General features: G+C 35.4%; 3 protein-coding genes across 4 annotated transcripts in view; 1 reads left to right on the forward strand and 2 right to left on the reverse strand.

Annotated features, from left to right (window-relative positions):
* The window catches only part of LOC142619449 (large ribosomal subunit protein uL14x/uL14z/uL14y), a 75,790-nt gene that overhangs the window by 14,745 nt on the left and 34,376 nt on the right, over nucleotides 1–26,669 (reverse strand). The gene's annotated exons all lie outside the window — the stretch shown is intronic.
* Nucleotides 5,642–8,892, forward strand: LOC142619206 (uncharacterized). Its single transcript, XM_075792277.1, has 3 exons — nucleotides 5,642–6,597; nucleotides 6,979–7,228; nucleotides 8,439–8,892. Exons 1-3 carry the CDS (start codon nucleotides 5,822–5,824, stop codon nucleotides 8,625–8,627), a joined length of 1,215 nt encoding a protein of 404 aa, XP_075648392.1. The 5' UTR covers nucleotides 5,642–5,821; the 3' UTR covers nucleotides 8,628–8,892.
* On the reverse strand, nucleotides 10,729–26,188 carry LOC142619205 (putative inactive histone-lysine N-methyltransferase SUVR2). 2 transcript variants are annotated; one of them, XM_075792276.1, is made up of 12 exons: nucleotides 26,003–26,188; nucleotides 25,359–25,413; nucleotides 23,392–23,626; nucleotides 23,261–23,296; nucleotides 22,624–23,161; nucleotides 18,865–19,103; nucleotides 17,830–18,660; nucleotides 17,349–17,611; nucleotides 15,857–15,923; nucleotides 15,694–15,744; nucleotides 14,980–15,076; nucleotides 10,729–11,265 (listed from the first exon to the last, which is right to left on the reverse strand). In XM_075792276.1, exons 3-12 carry the CDS (start codon nucleotides 23,572–23,574, stop codon nucleotides 11,237–11,239), a joined length of 2,334 nt encoding a protein of 777 aa, XP_075648391.1. In that variant the 5' UTR covers nucleotides 23,575–23,626; nucleotides 25,359–25,413; nucleotides 26,003–26,188; the 3' UTR covers nucleotides 10,729–11,236. The 2 variants fall into 2 exon arrangements, with proteins under 2 accessions (XP_075648391.1, XP_075648390.1); XM_075792275.1 differs by having other exon boundaries at nucleotides 17,830–19,103.

Below are 26,669 nucleotides of genomic sequence, written 5' to 3' on the forward strand. Positions count from 1 at the left end.
ATGCGTTAGCTAGAGTGGGTAAGGAGTGAATAGAAGGAAAAAAAAGTGTTTTTAGCTGAGCTACAGTAAAAACACAGCCCTTTTATAATTTCAGCTGAGCTATAGTACTCGAGTTTTGCTATAGTACTTTTCAGTTTTTAGTTTTCAGCAAAATCAGTAGTATCCAAACGGATCCTATGTGAAATTTGTGGAGAATTTCGTGTAGGATTTACTAAGTTCAATTTGGTTGTCCATCAATATGGTCGTCCATGGAGGATTTTCCTCCAGCCAAGATATCGAATATTATTTATGTATATTGTCATTATTGGACTTTTCTCCTGCTGAAGTCCTTTGGATGTGTATAGGTCATGGATGATTTAACCTTAGTTGATTCCCATCAACTATATTTATGGTTGTAATTGTATTTTAATTTTAGATATATAAAAATTGATAATAAGTTATTTAGGTCATGTATGACCTATTAATCAAACAGATTATTAAACGAGTAATTTGTGTTGACTTTTACATGACTTATTAATTAAACGGGTTAAATGTATCGTGTTGGGTCGACCTGTTTAATAAACGGGTAGGGTTAGGGTTAAGGATTCTTGACACGTTTACTTGTTGACACCCCATTTTGCAACTCACATTTAACCTCACATGGAGGGTAAAAGGGTAATTTCGTCTTGAAAATAGGCCTCTTAATTGTGGCCATTAGATCCTTAATCTCATTTCACCAAAATGATCTTGATGTTGTAAACGATCAAATCAATTGGTCATAAGCCCTAATCGAAAATTCAGATTGAAAGTTATCATCAAATTAAGTTTTAATGGCCGAGATGCACTATCACAAATTGAGTCCGACTATATGTGACTATGAACAATTGATTCCAATTAGTTATAATTATAATCAATTTGAGATTAATGACGTGTCATAATTTGATTGGCTAAGACTACATTTTATGGTAAGGTTGTACACACCTTATTAATTAGATAGTCAAACATTAATTATTCAACGAGTAATTTGTGCAATTATCTTTTAATTAGGGTAAATTTGGAACTAATTAAGTCTGAAATGGGAGTGATTGGTGCCTATTAATGTTAATTGAAAGCTAATCTGTGACCTATTAATGTTAATTGTGTTGAAATTATTTTCTAGCAAATGACCTTTGCTCACCATTTCGTTGAGATCTCTCAGAATATTTTGAATATGTGAATGAGGTTAATTTTCTTGGAAATAAGACATCTAAGGCTTTAATTTGAGCACAAGAACAAGACAATTCCGATCATAATTAAGTAAGATATGATTTTTTGAATTTGGCTCTACAAGCTGTTACAGTAGCTACCGAAAAATCGAATTTTGCTTGCTCCTTACTCCCACCAATCTCTACATTTAATGCACATGATTTTCCCAAAGGCTAAAATAAGGTCTAGGTTCATGATTCTTTGTCAACCCTCATTAAATGACCTTCCATTTATATTTTCTCTACCACTACTACATAAATCTCATTTCTCCTCCATTCCAAAGCACACAAAACCCCCTCTCTTCTCCTCTCTTGAGTTCTAGTGAAGTTGAGTAGTCTTGTCATATCTTGGTTTTCCTGAAATTCAAGGTATTGAGTGAAACTCACTCTCCCTTTCCTTTCCTCCACACTTAGGATCTCTACCAAGAGTCTCCTCCTCCTCCGTATGAATCTTGCATAAAGATATAATCCCCTTCCCTAACTGGTTTTTTATGTTGCCATGATGAGAATTTAAGATTAAAGCATAATAGTACTTACTTAAATTCCCTTGAATATGTTTGAATGTTCTTAATTGTTCTTATATTTTCTTCACATGTTTTTGGTTGTACATCACATGTCCATGCATAGCACTAGTTTTAATTTTAAATCCACATAAAAAAAAATATGACATGTTTGTTTAATTATTCTTTAAAATTCTTGAATCTAGGATATCACCATCCACACACATTCACTAGAATTTATTTTTCAATCCAAATGAAATGCTCAATGAACGGAATTAGGGTTTATCGCATGCACACACTTTAAATTCAACATGCAAATTGATTGATAACATATTGGATGATGTGATATGAATGTTGGCCACCAAAGTCTAGAAGACCGGTTTCACTGGGCAAGATGGGTGCCTAACACCTTCCCTCCTTGTAATAACATAGCTTTCGAGCTTAGATCAAGGGTTGACAGATCAATGTTTATCCTTGTAATTTTCAATTTATAGATTGTAACTAGGAAACAAAGCCATATATTTTATCTTAGAATGTATCTAGGATCAAAGCCATGTAATTTCCTATGATCAGTGTAAATTTAATTTCAAATTAATAAAATGAGTAATTTTTCAATTTTGGTTTTCTTATTAATTCCAATAATTAAATAAGTGGCTACTCCATTGTAAAATTCTTAATCTAAGGGAGAAAATATAATTAGCCGAACCTCCATTTTAAGAGGCAATAACACGACTCCACCCATTCACGTAGGTTTGGCCCAACACCCATAAAAATGGGGTCGGGGGTGCCGTCTCTCTCATTACTAAAAAGGTTGGGTTTGGGTCAACCCATATAGCAAAGTACTCATGGCTCGACACAACACGAACACTACCCGTGAACACGAATTGCTACCATTAGGTTTTTTAGAGAGAGAGAGAGAGAGAGAATGATGTGATGATGCCTTAAAATGTATACTTGTTATATATTTATATGGGCGTTATCTCCTTATTACTATGCTTAATTTGTATAATTAAGTCATGATTTGCATTAGTCCCTATTCTTTATCTTTAAATAATTTCTTGAATAAGATGTTATTCATTGTGTGTAATTTTCTACTTTCAGGAAATCATGTAAAAAAGATGAGTTTACAGGAATTTGTGAGAGAATGGAGGCCAAACTAGAATTAAGTAGAGTTGAAGGACCATGCTTAAATGTCTAAGGATGTGCAGCTGGAGTGCTTGGATCATCTACCATGATTGGAAGCTTCAAATAAGGAAAGAAATCAAAGAGATAGAATCTGAAAAGGAAAAATCTGATCTGAGCACCGATTAGTATTTTGGGCGTATCTCTCTCCTCAAAAATCCAATTGACACAAGATTAGATGCGTTGGAACCGTGACTTAAATATATACAATTTCCCAGTTTTGAGTTTTTCTAAATTCTTAAGTTTTGAACTCCGAAATTAACTCACAAGTTATTGCTGTAAACTTGGACGGAAATTAAAATAGTAAAAGTTTTATTTTATTTGGACACTTAGACATTAGGGTTTTGAAGGAAGGCAGTGAGAACGAATTTTAGGCAGAGAAAACTTGTATTTTCCTTTCTTTAATGGTAGCCTAAACTCTTTGCTAGGGCTAGGGGTTATGTTTCTTCTATACGGTATGAAAATTTAATGTGATTCTTTCTAAGATTTTATCAACAACATATTTGATTATTCAATTAGATTTCTTTTGATGTATTAGTTCTTCCATACTTTCAATAAGTTCAATAATGTTTTTCTTATTGTTTAGATGAATTTCTAATAGTTTCAAATATAAATCAGGTTTTAAAGTGAATGGGTTTTTCTGAAAACTTTTCTAACCGCATTATTAATTGAGGTTATCATGCGTTCTTGAATTGTCTCAGTTCAACCGAATCATAAGTTTTTAATTGTATAAGAACAATCAATTATGAAATATATATTTTCTTAGATCACAAAGAATTTCATATCGATATAGGGTAACACCTCGATGTCTTAGTATTTACATTATTGATTTAAATAAGTTTTTATTATTATTCTTGTTAACAGTCACCAAAAAAAATTAATTTTCTTCTTTACCCAAATTGTTATTTAATTATATTGTCTTTAAATTTACATTGCTTCTTGTGGTTCGACCTTGGTACTTTGATAATTATATTGCTACAATCTCCTGCACTTGGGAGTAAGCAAGCATGATGTCGTGAGGCACAGTGGTTTTCAAGATCGATGCACGAGTTGTGATGCTCAAACAAGTTAGGCTTTTGTTCTTGCGGTGCTTTACGATGATGCAGTAGTCTGGTCTTTACAATTGACTTGCCAAACCACCGCAACCCAATGTGTGTGTGTGTGAGAGAGAGAGAGAGAGAGGCAAATAGTAATAAAAATGAAAAATATTGTGGACATCAGATTTTGATCCCTCCGACACATGACCCACTTGCCCCCAATTCCTTCAAGAGTTTTGACTTGGCGACATGTGATGGCGCATGTGTGCATTTGTGACACTATGGTAATGTGTGTGTGAGTGAATCTTTTTACTTATTATTATAGAAGTGTTTATAAAACTAAGGGTGTGTTTGGATACTGCTTATTTTGCTGAAAACTGAAAATAATAAAAAAAATAATTTATGGTTACTGTTCACACTAAAAAACATTGTTCATATGCCTTGATGCACTGTTCATGTCCCATGAACAGTGCACCAAGCGCTGGTTCAAAAAAAAAAAAAAAAAGCCAAAAACGCAGGGCTAAAGACGCAATCCAAACGCTCACTAAGTAGCATGACTATTTATATCTTCCTAAGGGCCCCTGAGTTAATATGGTAGAACAAAGTCTTGAACCATAAATCTTGAACTCAAAAACTCAGTTACGTGTGAGAAGTATATTAAACGCCTCACAATGACTATCCAAAAAATAGAACTTCGTTTTGATTTAACATGAACAATTAGGGATGACAATGGGGCGGGGTGGGGCCGAAGGATGGGATCTTTGCCCCCGCCCCGTATAGATTTTTCTTGTCCCGTCCCCGCCCCGCCTTGCCCCGCCCCGCATGACAGGAAAAATTTATTGTCCCATCCCCGCCCCTTAAGGCACCGCGAAGCCCCACCCCACACCGTAAAACTTTATTTCTTGTTAATTTTCCCTATAACTATTACCATTTTTTCAAATAAAATAACATGTTTCAATATTAAAAATATACTTGAAATTATAAATAAATTTATCCTATCAAATCAAACTAATTTTTAGCAAAAATTAAATAATATTATCTAAATGTTTAACAAGACAATGTCACAACAAAAATCTCATATTATATTAATGATGAAAAGTAAGTTGAAACAGATATATGAATCATGAATGAAAAGACAAAAAAAAAAGGTTAAAATTAGTACCTTATTTCCAACTTTGCTTGAGAGAAAAGAGAGGTAGAATCACGTTACGTAGAATACAATATGTTGATGATATTTTTGTTTAAATAATAGGATTTTAAAGTGTGAAAAAATTACAACTTAATCCTTATTAACGCGGAGCGGGGCGGGACAGGGCGGGGTGGGTCTAAAAAGTGTAAACCTATTCTCGCCCTACCCCGTCCCGTGGTGCGGGTCTAAAATCTCGTCTCATCCCCACCCATCACTTTTGCAGGGTGGGAAAATCCCACATGAAGCGAAGCGGGGAGGGGCGGATCAACCATGACGGGAAAAATTATCACCCCTATGAACAATTCACAAATTTATATAAAGAAATATCATTCAACAATTGTAAAATATGGTTGAAATCTTGACCGTTCACAAATTTTCAACTATTGTAAAAACTGTCACCTCTAAGAAATACTTTTTTTTTTTTTTTCTATTTTACATTAAGAAAAAATTTATATATATATATATATATATATATATATATATATATATATAAAAGGTGCTGTCGGAAATGAGAATGACCAAAATCCTCACTACTCACTAACTGCCACTGTTTTCTTTTCCAATATGTTGCAGCAAGTCATCAACCAAACAACACTAGTCACTCCACTGCAACTAAGATGACAAAGCAGCAAAAGTGAAGAAGAATCCTCAACAAGTCCCATATCATATCAATCCATCAAAATTCAAAACATGCCCAACTCTTTCCTCCTCATCTCCCACCTCCCCATTATTCCACCAACACACACAACCCCACGCCACGTCAGCCCTAGAATGTCCCTCAACAACAACCAAACCCCAAAACCCCCAAACCCTTCTTCCCTTCTCACCTCCCTCCCAAAACTCCTCTGGGGCCCATCTCTCCCTCCTGGCCTCTTAATCTCCACCGTCCGTACAGCCTGGCACTCCACGTGGCAGCTCATGATGTCCCAGCTCGCCCCCTCCGACCCCTCCGGCAGTTACTCTAGACCCACCTCCAAATTTCGCCACGTGGCAACTACCCAGTTTTCCCGCCAAAACCTTCACCTCTACGTGGGCCTACCTTGCCCATGGGCCCACAGGACCCTCATAGTCCGAAACCTTAAAGGCCTCGAAGAAACCATTCCTGTCTCAATAGCCTCTCCAGGCCTAGACGGCTCCTGGGAATTTAAGTCTAGTTCAATCCCTGGCCTGGACAAGGATACCCTTATCCCGGGTAAGGATAATGCAAATGGGTGCAAAAATTTGAAAGAGGTTTATGGGCTTAGGAGAGGTGGGTACAATGGAAGGACCACAGTGCCAATGCTTTGGGATGTGCAGAACAAGGAAGTTGTGTGCAATGAGAGTTATGATATTATTGAATTGTTCAATTCTGGATTAAACGGGTTGGCAAGTAATCCGGGTTTGGACCTCTCACCATTGGAATTGAAGGGAAGGATCGAGGAGTGGAATCGTGTAATTTATCCCAATGTAAACAATGGAGTTTATAGGTAACTTTTTTGTTTTATTCATCTTAGATTATTTGGGTCATGTTGGCTTTATTTGTAATTTAATATTGCCTTTTACATGGACCCATCACTTTTTTTTTTTCACTGCTCACAGTCGACCACTTCAATAACTGTGAATTGTGTAAAAATATTGTGTTCTGATTATTCTTTGAACTTCTTGCATGCCACTGACACATAATGTGTACTAGGAATATGTGCAGTGAGCTCAACTAGTACTTTTGTTTTGTAAACATCATGGAACAACCCCATATGTTGAATTCCTATCCTATTGAGCAAAAAAGTGGTAGGAATAGAATGAATCTTATGAGATGTTTAAGTGCTCTTGTATATGAATGTCATGATATTGGTATTGCATTTTGGCAGATGTGGATTTGCTCAAAGCCAAGGGGCATATGATACAGCAGTGAGTGAACTGTTCTGTACATTGGACATGTTAGATGATCACTTGGGTAGGTCTCGCTACTTATGTGGAGGTACACTCACCCTTGCAGATATATGCCTGTTTACCACTTTGATTCGGTTCGATCTTGTGTATAACGTTCTGTTCAAGTGCACCAAGAAGAAGCTACTTGAGTATTCCAATCTTCATGCCTATATGCGTGACCTTTACCAGGTACTCTTCACTTTTTCTCAGTGCCTGCTTGCTTGTTAGTTGATATTGCTAATGAGAGCTATTGTACTCTGTTGTGGTTCGATAGTATGGAATCCTTGGACTAATTGGGTACTGTGATGGGTAAAAAATGTGAATCTTTCTTTAAAAACTTTCGTGTGCGCGCGCTTAGAAGTTGGTGACAAATGAGGATTCCTAGAGCTTTGGAAACTGGAATAACAACTACTGGAAACTATGAGGTGGAGAGGTGATATGGTAAAAGAATAAATGTTAGGAACACAATTTCTTAAAGCAGCAAGTTGTGATTAGTACAAGTACAGTATCACTTTTGCATGTACTCGTTATTGACATCATTTTTGTTATGCACCAAACATAACATGCCACCTCAATAGTTGTGAAACATTTCGTGTCAATATAGTTATAGACTATTGTAAACAATTTCTTTAACATACCATCTAAAAATGGCAATCTACTTTCAGTATCAATGTGTTGTTTCCCTAGGCCAAATGGCAAATAATTCTAAAGTAGTTGAAGAAGTTTGAATTTGAATAGAATTCTAATAAAATTATGCAGTAGATTAGGATGAGGATTAAGATTTAATTTCAATTTGTATTTAAATTTAAGTAGGAGTTGGATCCTATGTTTTAGGACTTGGTTGTGACGAAGTTTATCTCCTCGCTAGTATTTATGTACGCAGGAATTATTATTGAAGCAAGCAAAAAATTAATCAAAAAATGTCTGTATCCTCTCTCATGATTAGGATATTAGTCATCTCGAATTGACTACACTATCTTTTATTTCTCAGTTCACAACACAATGATGGACAAATCAAGTAGAAATTTACACACTAGGGGCATTCATGCTTTACCAAATCATGCATTATTTATCCCTTTTGTTGCAGACAAAGTTGTCATTTGCTTGTAAACAGCATTCTTTTTACATATGTATCTGCATATATATATATATATATTAATTTTTATTTATGATCTGGTTTGTAACTTTGTATTGCTTTGATTGCTCACTAAGCCTGGCACAGCTACCGTATTTGCAAACGCTAGTTTTTGCATAGTCATGTGAGAGCGTTTGTTTTTTTAGGACAGAGAGTTCATTGTTTATACAAGCTACCAAAAATTTGTTAAAAGTATGTTATCTCTTAGAATTTAATGACTTAATTCTGCCGTATGCTAAGTGGTGCATGTCTATTTCCTGTCAGATTCCTAAGGTTGCAGCAACTTGCAACTTTACAGCAATTATGGATGGTTACTACAAAACACTTTTTCCTCTGAATCCAGGCAGCATTCAACCTGTCATGCCTTCAGGTTGTGAGCATGAGGCCTTCTCCAGGCCTCATAACAGAGAATCATTGTCATCGACAGAGAGTAAGTATGTCCAGGTTCAATAAATATAAATAGGTTCAAGTTTCGTAGAAGCTAGTTCTGAGTTCGGACAGAGTTCATTACAATGTTGTTGATATTCAGTAAGTTATACACAATATTGTTGGTATGGAGTAAGTTATACGTAATTTCTTGTATCACCTTCATTCTTTCCATCGCCAAATCATACTACAACAGCCATGTAGCCTTCATTTTTCAAACCCTCATTTTTTGTACATGTCAAAATACTCAAAACCATATAATTTTAATAAAGCATATCCTCTTTTGCATATAGTAGCATTGTTAACGTAGCTTGTCTAAAGTTTCTCCTTTGCGGCAGTGCTACTTCTCTGCGAGATTGTCTGATTGGTCACAATTAATGGGGGATATTAGCCTCCATTCCCTATTCCACTGGATATTGCTGGGACTTCAGATCTAAGTGCTCGTCTTGCTTTTGTGTGTAATACAAGTTACTAACATAATAAAGGAAAATGCTGAATCTACTCCAAATTGACAGTAAATATGATAATAAATATGATAGGTGGACTTAAACAACATAATAAATGAAGATTGCTTTATATGATTAATAAAGCATCAGTTTTTAAGTCTTATGTAATAAAATTTATAGTATTCCTAAGATTACTCTATAATTAAAAGAAGAAAAGAATAGCATTTTTTATGCATGTCGCCAATGTTTGTGATTCACTGATTCTAAGCAAGTAGACAAAGTTGCTCCAAAACGATGGATAAGGCACATCAAGGTAACAACATAATAGTAATGGCACCTTTTGTGTGGTTTCCCAAGAATCCATGATTATAGGAATTTGTACATTTTTCATAGCAATAGCCAGTAGGTTCTTTTGTAGAACCTACTACTTTCAGCTTCATCTTCTTGTTCAATGATATTTCTGGAGATTAAAAAACTCAGTCTTACAAATTTTTTCCATTCGTTTTATTGATGAGGAAAATCATTTATCCATTTATGAACCCTATTATCCAAAAAGTGCAGATTTTTTTTTTCTGGAGATTGAAGGGCCATATGGCTTGGATCTCTACCTCGATCTTATGTTAGATCATTTACGAGCCATTTGTTTTGAGACCCTTCCAATCAATTAATCTAGGACTATTTTTGTATCAAAAGGTTTATATACTTCGTAGCTTTGTTTAAGAAAAATCACAAACTTTTATTAGAAAGAAATCAGCCAAAATCAGCTAAAAGTATATCAACAAGATGTGGAGTAATGTCTTCCATTCACACCAAAAAATCACTAACATGCCTCAAATGTTTTGCTAGGTATGAGCTATAAAATTGTCTGATCTGCGAGTATGTGAAAGAGATAGAACAAAAGGCATCCATAGACGATTTTGCAGTAGAAATTAAGTGTCCAAAGGTAGTAAATGATTCATCTTCACTCAAAGCTTTGATGATAATTTCATAATCTCCCTCAATGATAACTGATACAGTCCTAACTCAAAGGCGAAAGATACAGCTTTGGCAGCAGCCATTGCTTCGACATCATCTGAGGATGGGGCAAGGCGAACATTTTCTGCCATCAAGGCCAGAACCTGCCCCAATGATCACAAACAACCACCCCCAGACCTGCAGCATTAATGTCCTTGAACAGAGTACCATCAAAATTTATTTTTAAGGAGGAAGCCGGTGGAGGGATCCATCTGACCCCAAGAGGAGAAGTTACTGATGGCTGAGCAGAAGGAGGGAGAGCATGAAGGAAGTCTTGGAGAGCTTGAGAAGCTTGCAGTAGCATTTGAGAAATCGGATAAACTGAATGCTTGAGCCTAATTTGATTCCTTCTATACCAAATAGTCCAGAACACGATTCAAAGAGATCCAAATTATGCTCCTCATCTATCACGTGTTGCACCACCTCATTGAATTTAGAGAACACTTTGGTTCTTCGGAAGAGCCATTGAAGTTAAAGAACACTTTGGTTCTTCAGAACAGCCAGTTAATATAGCTATTTCCAGGTAAATGTACAATCAAAAATTTAGGTAAGTCTTTTTGTAATATAGACATCTGTTTATAAGTGGTAAATTTAGTAGATGCCCATTTTGTAATATAGGACACGTTTAGTCCTTTTGTAATAAGGAAAAAGGTAAATCATAAATAAAATATCAGCCACCGAAATCAGCTTTAGAGATTGGCATAAATCAAACATCATGTCAAAGGCTAGAGCATAATGAAACGAACGCAGGCAACAATGCAACATTTCCCCCCCTCTTTCCATATTTTGCACCACATTATACAAGGATCATGGAACAAATCCAAAATATTTCTAACCCATCCAAAGCAGCAACCAGACAAAAATTATAAAGCCCTATCGTTTCAGCAGTGCAATAGCCTGGGAGTTAGCACTAGCAGCAAGATTGTTTGCCTAGATGGCTGACAACCCTGTGGACCACCTCTATCTACAAAACAGTTGGGGTTAAATGTAAGGCTTTACATTTAACCCCCATGTTCAACAAAACGAGGTAACCAGCACCCTGATACTCAGCCACTAGACAGCATAGTCAGAGGGGAGCAATTCAGTTCACTAAAATCTGCTTCATCATTATTTCTTCTACGGGGCAGAAGGCAATTACAGCAACAAAAAAGATAGCAGATAGAGCATCCCCACTGTTTATCTTGCAATTGATGTAGATCTAGTTCCTGTGTGAAGATGTGAACATGATCATTAGCAACAGCAGGAGCAACAGTAACAAGGATAATCATGAATCAAAGCATATATTGGCCATATTTGATAAAACCATTTAAGAAATTTTGATAGCTTTCCTTATTGCACTTTATTATAACTCTATATAGTGTTTCATACTCTATTTTTTATTATTAAATAATATCGCATTCTTAAAAAATACACAAATAATGATCATATGGATCCCCACTAATCATCCACATTGTCAAGAATGCCCAAAACCCTATTTGGTGCCCATCCTTGAAAGCACATTATATACTCTCAACATAAGAATTTTTTTATAAAATAGTAATGACATTTATTTCAATTTTGCAATTCAATGAGCACTAACTAAATGCCACTTCCTCTTTCCATAATAACAAAATGGAGAGACGTCATGGACTCAAAAACAGATTGGGCATGCATGCAATTTCCTAATTAAAAAATTACCTGCTAATTAATAACTTGCAGTATAACATGATAAGCAGGTCCATGCGTTAATGTTTAGTATGAAAAAGGGTTGCCTAATTTTTGGGAGAGCACTAAGGATACCAAATTTAAATCATGAGCTATGGCACTCCTGGTTCTCCCCATGTAATAAGAGCATACTGCAAAAGGGAGAATTTTTGGAGAATGAAACCTTTGACACTAGAGACAATATACACCAATCCATACACTAACCTGCATAGAGCTTGGCAGATTAACAAAACTAAAATCCATTTAAAATCTGGCTAAAGGGCAGAGGAAAAGAAAATTTTGAGTAATAAGTGATTGTCTCAAATCTATTCTGCAACATTCATTTTTTCTTGGTCAATGACTACCAACCAAAGGCAACTTTGGAATTAATCTCCCTGCTATGTTGCTCCCACTATCAACAATGACATGTGGAACACTTATAACTAACTTAGTTTTATCTGACATCTATTTGGCAGTGTCTCCTTATAATATATAAGCATGTAATATATAAGTCCTAACTTCCAAAATCTGAAGTCTAGTCAATGTCTTACTGGTAACTGCCAACCAAAGGCAACTTTGGAATCAATCTCCCAGCTACGATGCTCCCATTATCAACAATGACATGTGAAACAATTATAAATAACCTAATTTCTGATGTCTATTTGGTAGTCTCTCCTTCACAAAATATATAAGGGTGTAATATATAAGTGATAACTTCCAATTCTGAAGTCTCTCTCCTTCCAAAATGACCAAACTGCAAAAATTGAGAATTTTTTTAAAGATGATGAAGCTTTTAGAATTGCTTTGGATTGACACCAAACAAGAGAAAACAAAACCTAGTAATCAGTACCAAGCTATCAAAGAAGAACCAAAATAAGTTTTATCACTCAAGCAAACTGTTTAACTATCTCCCATTGGAGAACAATAGGGTGCTTATATAGATTATTAGAACTAAACCCTAATTCTAATTGACTTAGGAAAGCTTAGTTATTGAATTACAAAAATACCCTTGACTCTTGGGAATATAACAAATACTAATAACTTTATTAACTAACAAGACCTTTTTAAAATCCACTAGACCAATAAAAATACAATTGACATCTAAAGTCATATAAAAATGTATTGAAGTAAAGCTGTCTTTGTGCTTCCAGCATCATTCGCTTCTAGTTTTCTCAAAATTTGTTCTCGAGTGTTTAAGTGCTGAAGGATAACTCCTCTTGAAACACTTTTGGCAGCATTAAGAACAAAGAAGCTTTCTGTTCCACCATATCATTAAATTCATCCAAAATAATAAAATCAATTAGTGAGGATCTTATCTTGATTCACAAAAAACATGATTGTATCAAGTTTTTCCACTTTATGCACCAAGGAGGGTCGATCAAACTCATTTTTCACAACATGTGCACCTCCTATCACTATCTTTTGGCAGCTCAACATTATTGTCTCTCGTGTGGGAAGCTTCGCCTTCATTTCTATTGGTCATTCTTAGCAATTCCAATGACGTGAGTTGGGTATTAATTTGTTCAAACCATGCAGACAAGTCTTGAAAGGCTTTTTGCTATATTTTCTAAGGTTTGCTTCATGGCAGACTGAGAATTGGAACTAGAATCTACACAAGCAGTAGTCTTCTTCAAATTGTGCTACTAACTGTTTGTTCTCCCTTGCATAGATTGTTTATTCAATCTAGAAATTCATCCGAATGAGATTATGGTAGATATTTCTTTTGATAGTATTGGGATAGAGATATATCTCTTTTAAGTTTCCCTTTCATTTTTTACCAATCTATTTTGGTAGACTTGTCCAGTTGTAGAAGGTTCTTAATTCCGTACCTGTATTTTTAGCTGTACCTATGAGCTTCATTGTGGCAAACCCAACCTTCTTATTATCTGATAAACCTATTTGTTCAAAGAATTAGTCCGTTGCATGTAACCAATTAGAGAAAATATATGGGTCTAAAAGACCATCAAATGTGGGTTGTCTCTAATATTACTATGGCTCACTAAAATAAAGTTTCAGCAAATAATTGAATCAAGGACCTGGGCTGTCTTACACTAATTTGGGCCAACCAGGACCTGCTTGGATGTGGCTTTGGCTGTTTGAACATGCAGACTAGGAATACAACTCCTCAACTACACACAAGCCTAGATGTATGGGCTTTGATACCAGATGACCCTTCAAAGTTTCAAATCACTTTGAGCATGCCAAAAAAAACTCCCATGAGATCAAAGAACTGTTGCCCACAATCTCCAAGCTCAGTCAAACAGTATCGTGTGGTCGCCGGTGGACTACTAATGATGTCACATTCAGGGTTGTTTTATGAACCCATGCATTGCACGGGCATAGTAAAGGGAAATTTAAAAAGGAAATGGACGAAAGGAGCTGAAAAAGTATAGGGAAAAATAAACACTTTTTTTTTTGGTGATAGGTGAAAAAAAAAAACACTGAACATTGAAGCCAAAAGACCACCAATCACATTTTCCAGAGTAGTAAGCTACTTATAAGAATACTCTATAAGGGCCAAAACCATAATGTGCCAACAGTATCTATGGTAGAACTCAATATGGTAGAATTTATATTCAGAATACGCATACGCATTTCACAAGAAAATACTAGCCCTCTTCACCCTTTGCAATCCAAAAATAAAATGGTTATATTTTCTTAAAAAGAAACAAACTTAAAACCCATCATGAGAGAGAGAGAGAGAGACAGAGAGAGACAGAGAGTTAAAAAAAAGAAAAAAAAAAAAAAAGCACTGCACAAGAGCAAACGAGGTTCACCATTCTCTCTCTGACTAAAACCATAGCTTCCACATTTCCTATCCAATAATAATTTAATAATAAAGGCATATATATGTTGGGGAGTACTGACTCTCAACCAAGATCCTTTTTTATTTTTTAATCAGTGATTCTCAACCAAGATCCTAATCAACACAAATGCTATTTAGTGAATCACTGAAACTAACTTTATTTTTTTTGGCTAGGTTATTTCTGAGGCTTAACATCCAATACTTCATTGTAAATCCTAGCAAACGCTTAAGAAAAATAAAAGGCAACACTATTGGATATAATAACATTGCAGAAACATACAGAGTATCTTAGAATCACAAGCAATGAACTAAAGCTACTACAAGTGTGTGAAATCATTAAGAAGAAAAAAACAACTGTCAATAAGTAGATGTTTCCAAAAAGAAGGATAAACAAACAGCTTGTATCAGAAAATTGATGAAATATGCTTACTAATTGAACGCTTCATGTTAATGCAGTGCTTGCTACCACATAGGCATTGGAATGCTTTGACAGGTTGACCGTCGTCGTCAAGGTAAATGCTATAATCCTGCAGACACATCGTGTATAGCAACTTAATAGAGGGCAAATAAGGATTACCCATGGATTTATTGCATACATAAGATAAGCTCAAGGTTGGTTTATTATTTATACTAGTATGAAATTAGTTCAAATCACCAGATAGAACAATACCACTGAAGCTACATATCCAAAGAGAAAACCTGGACCATGTTGCATGACTGAATGTCAAACTAATGTATGCAAGCACATGCACCAAAACATAAAAAGTCAAAGGCTTGTAGACATTGTTAGGTTGCTTTTCTAACCTAAACCCAAACAGTAAGAGGAACATGAAAAAACACATCTCATACCATACATAAAACATAATTTTGTTTCAATTGTGAGCTCTTAAAACCAAGATACTATGTCAATGTCCATTTGGTGGCAATGTATGTGCTATGACACATCTTGTACATGCATGAAACATAATTTTATTTCAACCATGAGCTCTTAAAACTGAAATACTATGCCGATGTCCTTCATTTAGTGGCAATATAAAAGAGCATGTGCTATAAAAATCTAAACCAAGTCGTGTTATATTTTTTAATAAGTAAAAGCATATCATGTAGACATGAGCAATATTGTATTGATCAAAAACCTACTCACCCAAGTGAGCTCTTCCAATGCAGCAACCATTCTTGTTGTGAAGAAAGCAAGCTACACAAGAAAAAAAATACTCCATTAGACTTGCTACAATACAAAATTGAGTCTCCTATCGCCAAGCAAGGGCATCACATTAGATGCAAATAAAAGTTCAGAGATTCCATACATGGTAGTAGGTAAGATCTGGGGTCTCCACTTTAACAGGGATCTCAATCAAGTTTGCATCCCAACACCTAGTGAAACGGAGAACAAAATGATCAGATATTCTGAAAATGAATTTTATAACCTGGTAAAACATTTTTCTAGCTAGTAAAGGAACAAGCCACAATTTGCCACCATCAATTTCAAAAAGATAGCATGAATTCTTTTTTTTGGATAAATAAGAATATTTTCTGACAAGTAACAGTATTTATTTATTTTTGATAAGTAACAATGTTTATTAAATAAAAACTCATAGCCAAGGACACAGAGTATACTATTTGTACATTAAAATAAAGTTCTTAAAGTACAATGATCAAGAAAATTTAAGAGCGGAAAAGGGAGATTCGCCTATAGCTAGCATCCACTCATACAAAGATTTGAAAAACAGTTTCAGATCCAGAATAGTCCTCTCATATCCCCCTCAAAGCAGCGAGCATTCCTTTATGTCTAAAGACACCTCATTAAAAAGTGGGGAACCACCCTCCAAATTTCTATATGCTGAATTAGTGACCACCCTTGCCAACAAGTTAACAGCTCTAGAAAGGATAACTATTAATTTATTTTAATAAAGTAGACAAGATAGTTCACTCACACACACACACACACAAAAAGTGGACAGGATAGCATGCAGTCTTCTCATATGCTGCCTTGCATCAGGTCGTACATCATTCAATCAAAAAAAAAAAATTCTGCTATCCATTGATCATTAATATGTCTACTGCACAAGATTTCACTATGCTGCCTAGGGAGGAAAGAAGGAGCATTTTAATTAGTCCCTTCAGCTACTATGCTTCCTGTGATGGTTCAAACAGAGCCATTTTCAGATGGAAATCTTCAACTGTCAGCTCTATGTCATGGTCAAATAGTCTTCTTAATGTAAGAATCCTAGAACTCAGGAGACACCCTCAAAAACTCTCAGGTCCACTCACTTTTCCAGGGGACAGCCAGGTCCTCTTCTGTGTTACCAGTGCATCAGCACAGACTGCTTTTATTATGCCATACTATAATATCCGGTATATTAATATAAATTATCATTAAGTGCTGAACACTATAAATATATATATATATATATATATATATATCATATTGCATTTTATCTACAGAAAGTTCTGGCAATATCTTGGTGCAAGGAAATAAGTATTTGAGGAATTCTAATTCATTTAAATAAAAAAATTCAATATTCATGCTCTTCTGATGGGAGAAGGGAGCTTGTCTACTGCATCTTTTCTGATTGTGAATAATAGAGTACCACAAAAATAATAAATAAGGATTCTTATTTAATATTTCAAAACAAGTACGGACAAGCCAGGTTCCAAATTCATGGGTACATTCATAGCAGCACCTTCACTGAACTAATTAAATGAAGTATGTAAAGTTTAGTATTAACAAAAAAATAAACAGAATATAGACAAATAGATAGAGAGAGGCCACAGTGTGGTTGAGGTTTAAGCATATACCTATGGTTAATGAATCTAGCAACATTGCCAAAATATGTTGCATCCAAACAGAGAGCTTCTTCATTCTTTAGAACCCCTGAACCCCAGTCTGCATCTAATAGCACTGAGTAGGTATGTTTCCCACTTTTCTTACTCTCAGTGTTCCTCTCAAACAACTCAGTGTTGGTTAGTATTTCTCCGACATACTCACACACAAATGCACCTTTTGGAAGGTCCTGTAGTGTTCGGAGACCCCACCCTTTACCTTCAGAAGTGCAAAACACCTGAAATACAGAAAGAAATAATCATGGAAGCTGCATATTAAAGAATGAGGTGGTATTCCATGAGCAATTATAGGGCATTCCAAGAGCAAAGATTAAGAATAATGAGATACACATATCTACACAAAGATCATACAAATACAAATGATTATTACATTAGCATAGAAAAATAACAGTGTAACTTCAAATTCTAGTGGAAAAACTAAGCCACAATTCTCCACCTGCAACTTGCATGTAATGCCACGCTGAACCACTCGATTTCCACAGTTTCTACTGCAGCCACATTTGCTCCAGCATTCATTGATAAATTTCCTCCTTAAGTGACCTTTGCATGGTTCTAAACAGTCATCATTCCTCAGTCTTCGAATTGGGCATTCTCTACAATACAAGTGCTGTTGTCTTTGCGGGTCACGAGTCATGGAGATGCACTCTTCCAAGAATTCTTCCCTAAGAAGGCCTTCTTTTGTGTATGCAAACTGGCCTCCAGTTTCATTTGCACAGGGACAAGGTGTGGATAAGGAAAGGCAATCACCCAAACAAGCCATACAACAATCCTCATCTCTGATATGAGAGAGTGTGAAGTTGACATGAGCATTCTCGAAAACAAGGTTTTGAGGTATATACATAAAGGCTGGTAGACAGTCATTGTTGATTTCATTGACCCATGAAATTTTGACCCTTTCTTCTCCTTTTGTTAGGTCATTAGCATCATAGATAGACCTTACATCACTAGGAGTTATTTGAAATTGTGGGACAACCACCAAACTACACGAATTTGTTAATTCATGGTTTTCAGATTCCTTTTCACTTTCACTTTCAGCACCACCATTCACATTAATCTTCTTACTGGCTTGTATGTTGCTACCAGGTCCATTCGAAGATGATGCAACTCTTGGGGGAGACACTGCAGCAGAGCATTGAACATTGGCTGATCCATTTGGAGTAAAAGATGGAGTGCACAAACTTTGTTCATTGCCTCCAATCCCCAAAGAATCCCGCACAGAAGATTTCTTCAATACATCCAGAGTTGGAATTATATTTAGTGATCCTTCCTGCGATTCATCAGTGGAATCAGTTGCCAATTGCAAGAAGCACGCACACATATCGTTCAACAGATTCACGACAGAAAAATTTGGGTCAATGATTTTATATGTCCGCAAACATTTATCCTCCATCAGTTTTATAACCTCATCTCGACTAGGCAAATGGAAATCTGGTCTTCCAAGAGTGGAGTTGCAGCTCAGAGAAATTTTTACCTCTCCTGTGGGCGAGGAGCCAATCTCCAAATTAGCAGGAGATTCCTCCGGGACGGTTGAAAGCTTGCAGTTGGTTTCCCTCTCACTGGATGTAGCTAGAATACCATCAACTGAAGAACCCACCTTACCTGGGACGCTAGAATTTCCTTCATTTAAGCAGTGGGATGCTGGAATTTCTGGACCACCATGTTTTTCAACTGTATCATTCCCAACTGAAGCACCTACCTTGCTCGATGGATCTGTAAGAAAAACAACCTGTTAGTAGAGTATGAATTGCACTTTTAATATCCAACAGAATACATCCAACAGCACCAAGCCTTTTATTTCAATGCTTAGCAGTCATTTACATGTCTCATACACAGTTCATATTACCCAGATTATTATTGATCCAACCATTAGAAGCAAACCAAAGCATGATAAATCTAATAAGACTTTGTCTAGTATGCTTGTGGTGGGTTAAGGTTAAAGAGGATTTATGGATCTAGGGTTAATTACATAAAAGAAGGATTTCATGGGGAAAAACATATATGTGATTTAGGGTTAAACAAAAGTAAGAAGAAACTGAAAAATTGAATTCCTACATGGTCTGTAAACAGTATGTGTGTATAGAGAACATGAACAGTACATGTGAATAGTGCACATGAACAGTACATCAAGAAGAGAAAAAAAAAGGGAGAAAAAATAAAATAAGTCCTACTTGTCTTAATACTCAAAAAACCATACTTTATTGATCAACTTCTTATTCGAATAAAATAAGACACTCGTATAGCCCCCTAAATCTTAACTTCTCCTAATAGCAATCAAGACTTCTACTTCGACCAGTAAACTAAGCCCACACATAAAGACCCAAAAATATTAATAAATAAAATCCAAGGCCCACAACCATGGCCCATAGCTAATAATTTCAAAAGTACTAAAGTATCCTTGACTCTAGAATAACCAAAAAAACGTAAAATAAAATACTCATAACCCATTTAGCTCCATAGGCACTTATTTTTAGGTTTCACTTAATCATAACCTTCCAAATGGGATATTTATTATCTAACCATGCATGCTATGGTTGCAGCATCACTTTGATTACCTAACTAGACCAATATTGTCACTTTTTATACATAGAATGAAAGCATGCATGCATGTTTGTCCAAAAATCATTATGTCACCACCATATGTAAAGCCCATTAATCAAATCAGATTAACTTAGTTGTAGAAGCTCAAGTGGCCCAGACCTACAGGGTAATAAACTATCCAAATAGAGAAGGTTGACCAATAATAATTGAGAAAAATAAGTTTGTATACTGAATAAAAAATGACAAAAAGCTTTCCATCAAATTTTTTTAAAATGTACAATAAAATAGCAAAAGTTGCCACAAAACATAAAATTTTAATAAGAAATGATGAACAGCTTAAAGTCAGATCCCATAAACGTAATTTCCTTTTTCAGTATAAGATGTCACCAATATAGACCACTCATAAGGGGTTTTTAATGAAGGCCTTAGGAACAAAAAGAGAAATATAGATCACGCAGAAACATGGGAAGGGGGAGGGTGGATTTTGCTATCACTATCTTCTTAGGCTGAAATCATGTGTTTGATTCTGTATCAAACTTCATGCCTAATTCATGATACGCCAAACAAATTCACACATACAGACCAAAAAACACTAAAAACCAAACTTTGGTAGAAGTGGCTGAGTATTGTCACAAATCGATAATGGCAGGCTTCTCTAATTCTAGTTGTAGAAGCTTGTGTAGCCCAAATCTACAGGGTAGAAAACTATCTTAATGGAGAAGAGTGACCAATAATAATGGAAAAAATAAGGTAGCAGTATTGAATAAAAAATAACATAAAGCTTCTTGAATTTAATTTTTGAAATGTAACAATAAAATAGCGAAGGTTGCAACAAAACATAAAGGATAATAAGAAATTATGAACAGCTTAAAGTAAGATCCCATCAACTTAAGTATCTTTTTCAGAAATGAGATGTCACCAATATAGACCACTCATGAGGGGTTTAATGAAGATCCAGGAACAAAAGGATAAAAATAAATCATGCAGAACGTGGGAAAGGGGCAGAGGGGGTGAAGTTTTCTGTCACTATCTTCTTAGGTAAAGTTGTGTTTTATTCTGTAACAAACTTCACGCCTAATTCATGTTATGTCAATCAAATTCGCACATAAACAGACCCAAAAAACCTACAAGCGAAACTTCGGAAGAAGTCGCCCAGAGTTGTCACAAATCAATATCGGCAGGCTAAGCCCTCTGATTTTGTAAAACAAAATTTTCAGGAAGTGTGGATGATGGAAGTGGAACCTACTAAACAATATGTTCAAAACTGTGGATGATGAAAGCAGAGCCTACTATCAATTAAATACACAAACAGATACATATAATCATAAAAACTATCTATATAAACCAAGTAGAAACTCATTATGGGAGGATCAATACCTTGCTGAGAACCTCAAGTTGAGATATGAGTGCAACTCAACCAAGGTATTAAGTAAATAGTAATTAAACCCAGTGGTATCCATAAATCTTATCTCACACTCCACCTTGCTCTTATAAGAGGAGGAGGTGCCATTTGAGCTAAACAATTTTTTTATGGGTCTTGAACCCACAATCTCACCCTCCATACCACTATTATACGTGAAAGAAGTGCCAGTTGAGCCATAGCTTATTGTAATACTAATATCTAATCTCCTTATGTTCAAAGAACATTTGAACATATAGACACTAGAAAGAAAACATGATACAAATAATGGATACATTCAGGCTTGGTTTGGATAGCTGAACGCGTCTAGCGTTCAGCGTTTCCAGCCACTTTTCTTTTTCTTTTTTTTTTCTTCCTGCACAGGTTTCAACGTGCGACAAGAGCACTATTTATCACTGTGCTGTACTGTTCATGAACAGTGCCAGCACTTTTCAGTTTTTTATATTTAAAATGGGACCCGCTGTACTATTCACACATTTAAAAATTATTTTGCTACAGTATTTTCAGTTTTCAGCTGTATCCAAACGGACCCTCAAGTTTAAAATAGTCCAAACACTAAAATGTATCATAAGATTCAATACACATAAGCTACGTTAGCCTATGGGGGAGGGAACAACAACAACAACCAAACAAAGAGAAAAGAGCATGCATATATGCATCAAAATCAACGAACACAAATGACATATGCAGCTGCCTCTGTTAAGTCTTAATTATGGTAATTTGAATATATATAAAGAACTATCCCATTTTCCCCACTTTTTCAATAACTTTGGCAAGTCCGTTTGGCATAGCTAAATTGTTCATTGGCTTATTTGGCTTAAAAAATAGTGTAAAAGTGCAGTTGTAGCTAGGCATAATATCGAGGCTTTAAGAAAGCTTATAAGCTTATATAAATGCAAACTCAAGATATGGCTAGAAAGTTTGCATATATAGCTCATACAAATTTACTGCATTAATGTGTTCATGCGTCTAATCACATTAGCCACACATCTATGGAAAAAATTGCTGCAGTGGAATCAAAGCATTCAATTTGAGGCTACTCATTGTAGGCTCGCTGTAATGCAACTAAGCCATTAAGTATATAACACCAATCTATAATGTCATCAAATTTACAGCTCCAGTTTCCAACTATCTATAGGGATGCATAAGATAAGACACAATGTCATTATATATTCTCACAGTTAAAAACATTGCCACTGAGATGTCATACTCATTCTAACAAAATGGCAAGAAAAAAACAAGAAATATTCATCGAGGGGAATGGAGATGCACCTGGATGGATCACTGCAATAGGAACCTCATAGCGTGACACATCATTATATGTATCATCAGTAAAGGGCTCATCTTTTGGCGTTATCAATGCATGAATATCAGGAACCTTCTGCTTGGGCAAAAGAACAATGCCAGGCTCGACAGTTGGCTCTTTAATGCGCACAGCATGAGATGCTCTCTCAGACATAGGTCTTTTCCCTAGAGAAGCAACTTGAGGTATGAGAGGTTGCTTGCCCTTGTTAATAATACCACGTTGTGGTGAGATTGGTTGATGATGAGGTGAGATTGGTTGATGGGGCGAGATTGGTTGACGGGGTGAGATTGGTTGACGGGGTGAGATTGGTTGAGGCTGCTGCTGCAAACAAGTTTTGGGTAGTTCATCCTCCTCCACTTTAGGCCTTTTTAACGAACTTGTACCCGCACTATGGTTGCTGGCATTCACTGGAGGTGAAACCTGACTTTGGCTTCTTAAGCGCAACCTCTTTAGAGGACGTTCAGGTTCATCATGCACCTGAGTTTCTTCCTCCAAATCATCCTCCTGTTAAAGGGAAGTAGGCAGGTTAGCAGATATGAGCAAAAAAATGAGTAGACAACCCAAAAAAAACATCATTGCAAGGAATAAAAATTCGTTACATACATCAGCATCGTTACATATCTTCCTCTTCTCCACAGCCTGATTGATAGGATCAATGTTAGATAAGCATACATGTGAGAGAAAGGAAAATAAGGTTAAAACAGATCCAACTAAATTCTAAGTGAGAATTGTACCTCATTTTCATCCTCTTCAAATACAGCATCTGCAAGAACTCTATAATTTTCTTCTTCAATAAGTTGCCAGTTTTTATCATACAATTTTAGAAGTTTTTTTAATACTGGTTTAACTTTATCTTCTTTAACACCAATATCCTTCATAGCACGAAAGGCTGCTGCAACTTTTGGATTTGGTGCCATTGATGATCATCCACCAGCTATTATACCAGAGATAGACAAATGCCAAATACACCTAAATTTTCCAAAGTATATGAGTATGGGGGGGGGAAAAAGCATCCTAAAAACAAGTCCAAAAATTATTCAAAAGTTTTTTTTTTTTTTTTGGGCTATTGGTAAAAGTTAAATTAAATTGCTATAATGGAGAAGAAAACAGAAACTCTGTTTTAAACACTTATCAAGATACTGAAAGTGACACAAGGAAATAACCATAGAGAAAAAAGAATACAACACACACACAAAAAAGGAAAGAGTACCAACTGAAAGAAAATATGGTATATTTTGCCCCTTTAGAGAAGAAGATTTAATATTGACCCTAAATTGTATCATCCTTGAGACATGTCAAGACCCAAAAATGGTATTTATTAAAAATCATCTTATTTTCCCATTCTACATGTTCCAGCCAAAGATAACATTCTTACTTATCAAAAAAGCGTCAAGATAACATTCTTAAAATGGGATCAATCACCAGATATCAACTCAGGAAAAATATCTTTTCAAGTTGGAAAACACCAAATATCAATTTATAGTTGATTGGGGTCTGTCTTAGCAAAATATCAATTTATATTTCTTAGTTTGTTTTGCAATGGCTTTCCAAGGTAACAAAAACCGAACATCAATGTGTATTTCTCAATTTGTTCACAGCAAATAAATGCTGCATGTACACGGTGCACTTGTCATTTCCCAATGCTTTTAAGGAAACCACCACGCAACAGAGAGATTTGACTATTCCAAACTTGATGAATATGAATTTCGTATCACTTCAAAGTCTTTCTGCATATATGACCTTTCATCACTTTCATACTCCACAGCAACTATAAAACTCCCGCTTAATTCACTAGAAATTAGTTGCATTAGCTAACTAAAGAAAGGAAGAAAACACTACTAATTTCACATTTAAAATTAGAAATAAATACTTGAAACACAATCCATAACATACAATACTTCTTTATCTCACACCTTCAACTGACAACACAATTCTCTCCCATTCAGCTTCTCTTTAAGTTGAAATAGCACACCCAATCTCCAAAACTAAATCAAAATTGACCTACTTCTTTTTTAATAGATACAATACATCTGAAACCTACGGCATTTGATCCATGATGATTGCTCTTATCAGCCAAGAGCCTTGTACCTCTGTGGCATTGCTTGGTCTCCTGTATGGGAAAAACCAAGGCTCGATTCCCCCCCTCCCCAACTTTTAAAACAATTGAATTATAATACTAATAAATAAACAAATAAAAAAAGCTAAAATATTTTTTTTGTCCCTAAAGTTGGCATAAAGTTTTCTTTTTCCATCCCTAAACTTTGTAAAGAGCCTTTTTCAATAATTTAGGGGCAAAAATAGCAACAAAAAAAATATACTTTTTATAGTTTTAAGACAGAGAGTGAAACATTTTCAATAGTTTAAGAACGAGAAACAGACCTTTTAAATTTTGGGACAAAAAACAAAATTCATTCAAACTTCAGGAACGAAAACAATATTTTAGCCACAAAAAAAAAAAAAAAAAAAAAAAGATGATGGTTGATCATTATCACAGCTTCTAAACCTCACCATAAAATTAATTAACTAAAAAGTTAGCTTAATGTGGGTACGTAATTCATAAAATCACGATTACAAAGGTGCAAAAAGCACTTAATTTGGGGTAATAAATTAACAAACATCGCTTTTGGAAGATTATTCACACAAACACACTCAAAAAGAGTAACATGCAAAAAGAACTATATCAAATTAAGAATATTCTTACCAAACCCAAATCCTCTCCAAGTTTGATCTCAAGCCATCACCACCTGAAAATTACCCTAAAACCCACAAAGAGAAAAAAATTAATTACGCTTAAAAACAACAAGTGTAATACATTCTTGTGAAAAAATAACGAAAACTAGAGTAACAATTTTGTTTTCATTTGGAACATTTTCTCAGCAACCAAACAACATGATCGTACGGAAATAAACACAAACGTTTTCACCACCAAAAAAAAAAAAATTACCCTAAAACCCACAGAGAGAGAGAGAGAGAGAGAGAGAGAGAGACAATGAAGCTTTAGAAACAACAAGTGTAACAAATTTGTGTTCTTTGGGTACATTTTCTCAGCAACCAAACAGAGACAGAAATGCAGTCAGCAAGAAAACCTTGAAAAAGGACCAAACAAGACCGATTGTATGGAAACAAACACAAACGTTTTCAAACAAAAAAAGCAAAAACAGCTAAAGATGCAAGGAAAACCTAGAAAGAACCAAATTGTACGGAAACAAACAACACACATTTTCAAAATTCAAAAAAAATTGGAAGCATTTTTGGAAAGAAAAAAAAAATTAGAAAACCTTAAATTTCTTGTGTGAAAGAAATTGAAAAAAAATGTGAAATATTTTGGAAGCAAAAAAAGTTTACCAGCATTTTAGGGAGAGAGTGAGAGTTTCTGAAAAGGGTTTTTGTTGTGCAGTGACATTAGGGCACCAGAAAAGAGGAAATTTTTTTGATTTTGGAGAGAGCGAGCGAGCGAGCGAAAGTGAGAAAATAGAGAGACTACAGAGTCATACACACACACACTCACACTCACACTCGAGGACTCAAGCTGAGGAGCCCCATTGGGAGATTATTTTATTTTAATTGAGTCCAGGGGGAGAATCAGAATGTTTTTTCACGCGCCTAGGAAGCGAGTGTTGAGCACTGATAGGAGATGTTGGAGGAAGAGCGGGTTAATGATGGTTCAATTTTTTGAAAATTTCGGATTGTCCGTGTTGCATGGAGGCGCGTTATCTGCACGCTCGTTGTGCGAGAGTGGTCCATCGGAATTAGAGTTGACGGGCTTCGAGTGAGTGCGGGGGAACAGTCCCTTCGGGAATCCTGTTGAGAACCGTTACATGTCCTTCTTTAAGGGTATATATTATTACTTTTCGTTTTATTTTTTTTTAATGAATATTTAGAGCATTCCATCGGTTTTTTCAAAAAATTTCATTTTACCTCACAATAACTACTTTATTTATTATATCATATAATTTTACAACACGTTCAACATCCTAACTCTTATTTTTCTTATACAACACATTAAAATAAT

The sequence above is a fragment of the Castanea sativa genome, chromosome 12 (genome assembly GCF_040712315.1).
Source record: "Castanea sativa cultivar Marrone di Chiusa Pesio chromosome 12, ASM4071231v1".
Classification (NCBI taxonomy): Eukaryota; Viridiplantae; Streptophyta; class Magnoliopsida; order Fagales; family Fagaceae; genus Castanea; species Castanea sativa.

Coding starts and splice junctions, on each gene's coding strand:
- LOC142619206 (XM_075792277.1), top strand. CDS start 5,822: ATGCCCAACTCTTTCCTCCTCATCTCCCACCTCCCCATTATTCCACCA. Junction 6,598..6,978: donor GTAAACAATGGAGTTTATAG/GTAACTTTTTTG, acceptor GCATTTTGGCAG/ATGTGGATTTGCTCAAAGCC. Junction 7,229..8,438: donor ATATGCGTGACCTTTACCAG/GTACTCTTCACT, acceptor ATTTCCTGTCAG/ATTCCTAAGGTTGCAGCAAC.
- LOC142619205 (XM_075792275.1), bottom strand. CDS start 23,574: ATGGCACCAAATCCAAAAGTTGCAGCAGCCTTTCGTGCTATGAAGGAT. Junction 19,104..22,623: donor TATTGCAGTGATCCATCCAG/GTGCATCTCCAT, acceptor TTTTTCTTACAG/ATCCATCGAGCAAGGTAGGT. Junction 15,745..15,856: donor CAGATCTTACCTACTACCAT/GTATGGAATCTC, acceptor TTTCTTGTGTAG/CTTGCTTTCTTCACAACAAG.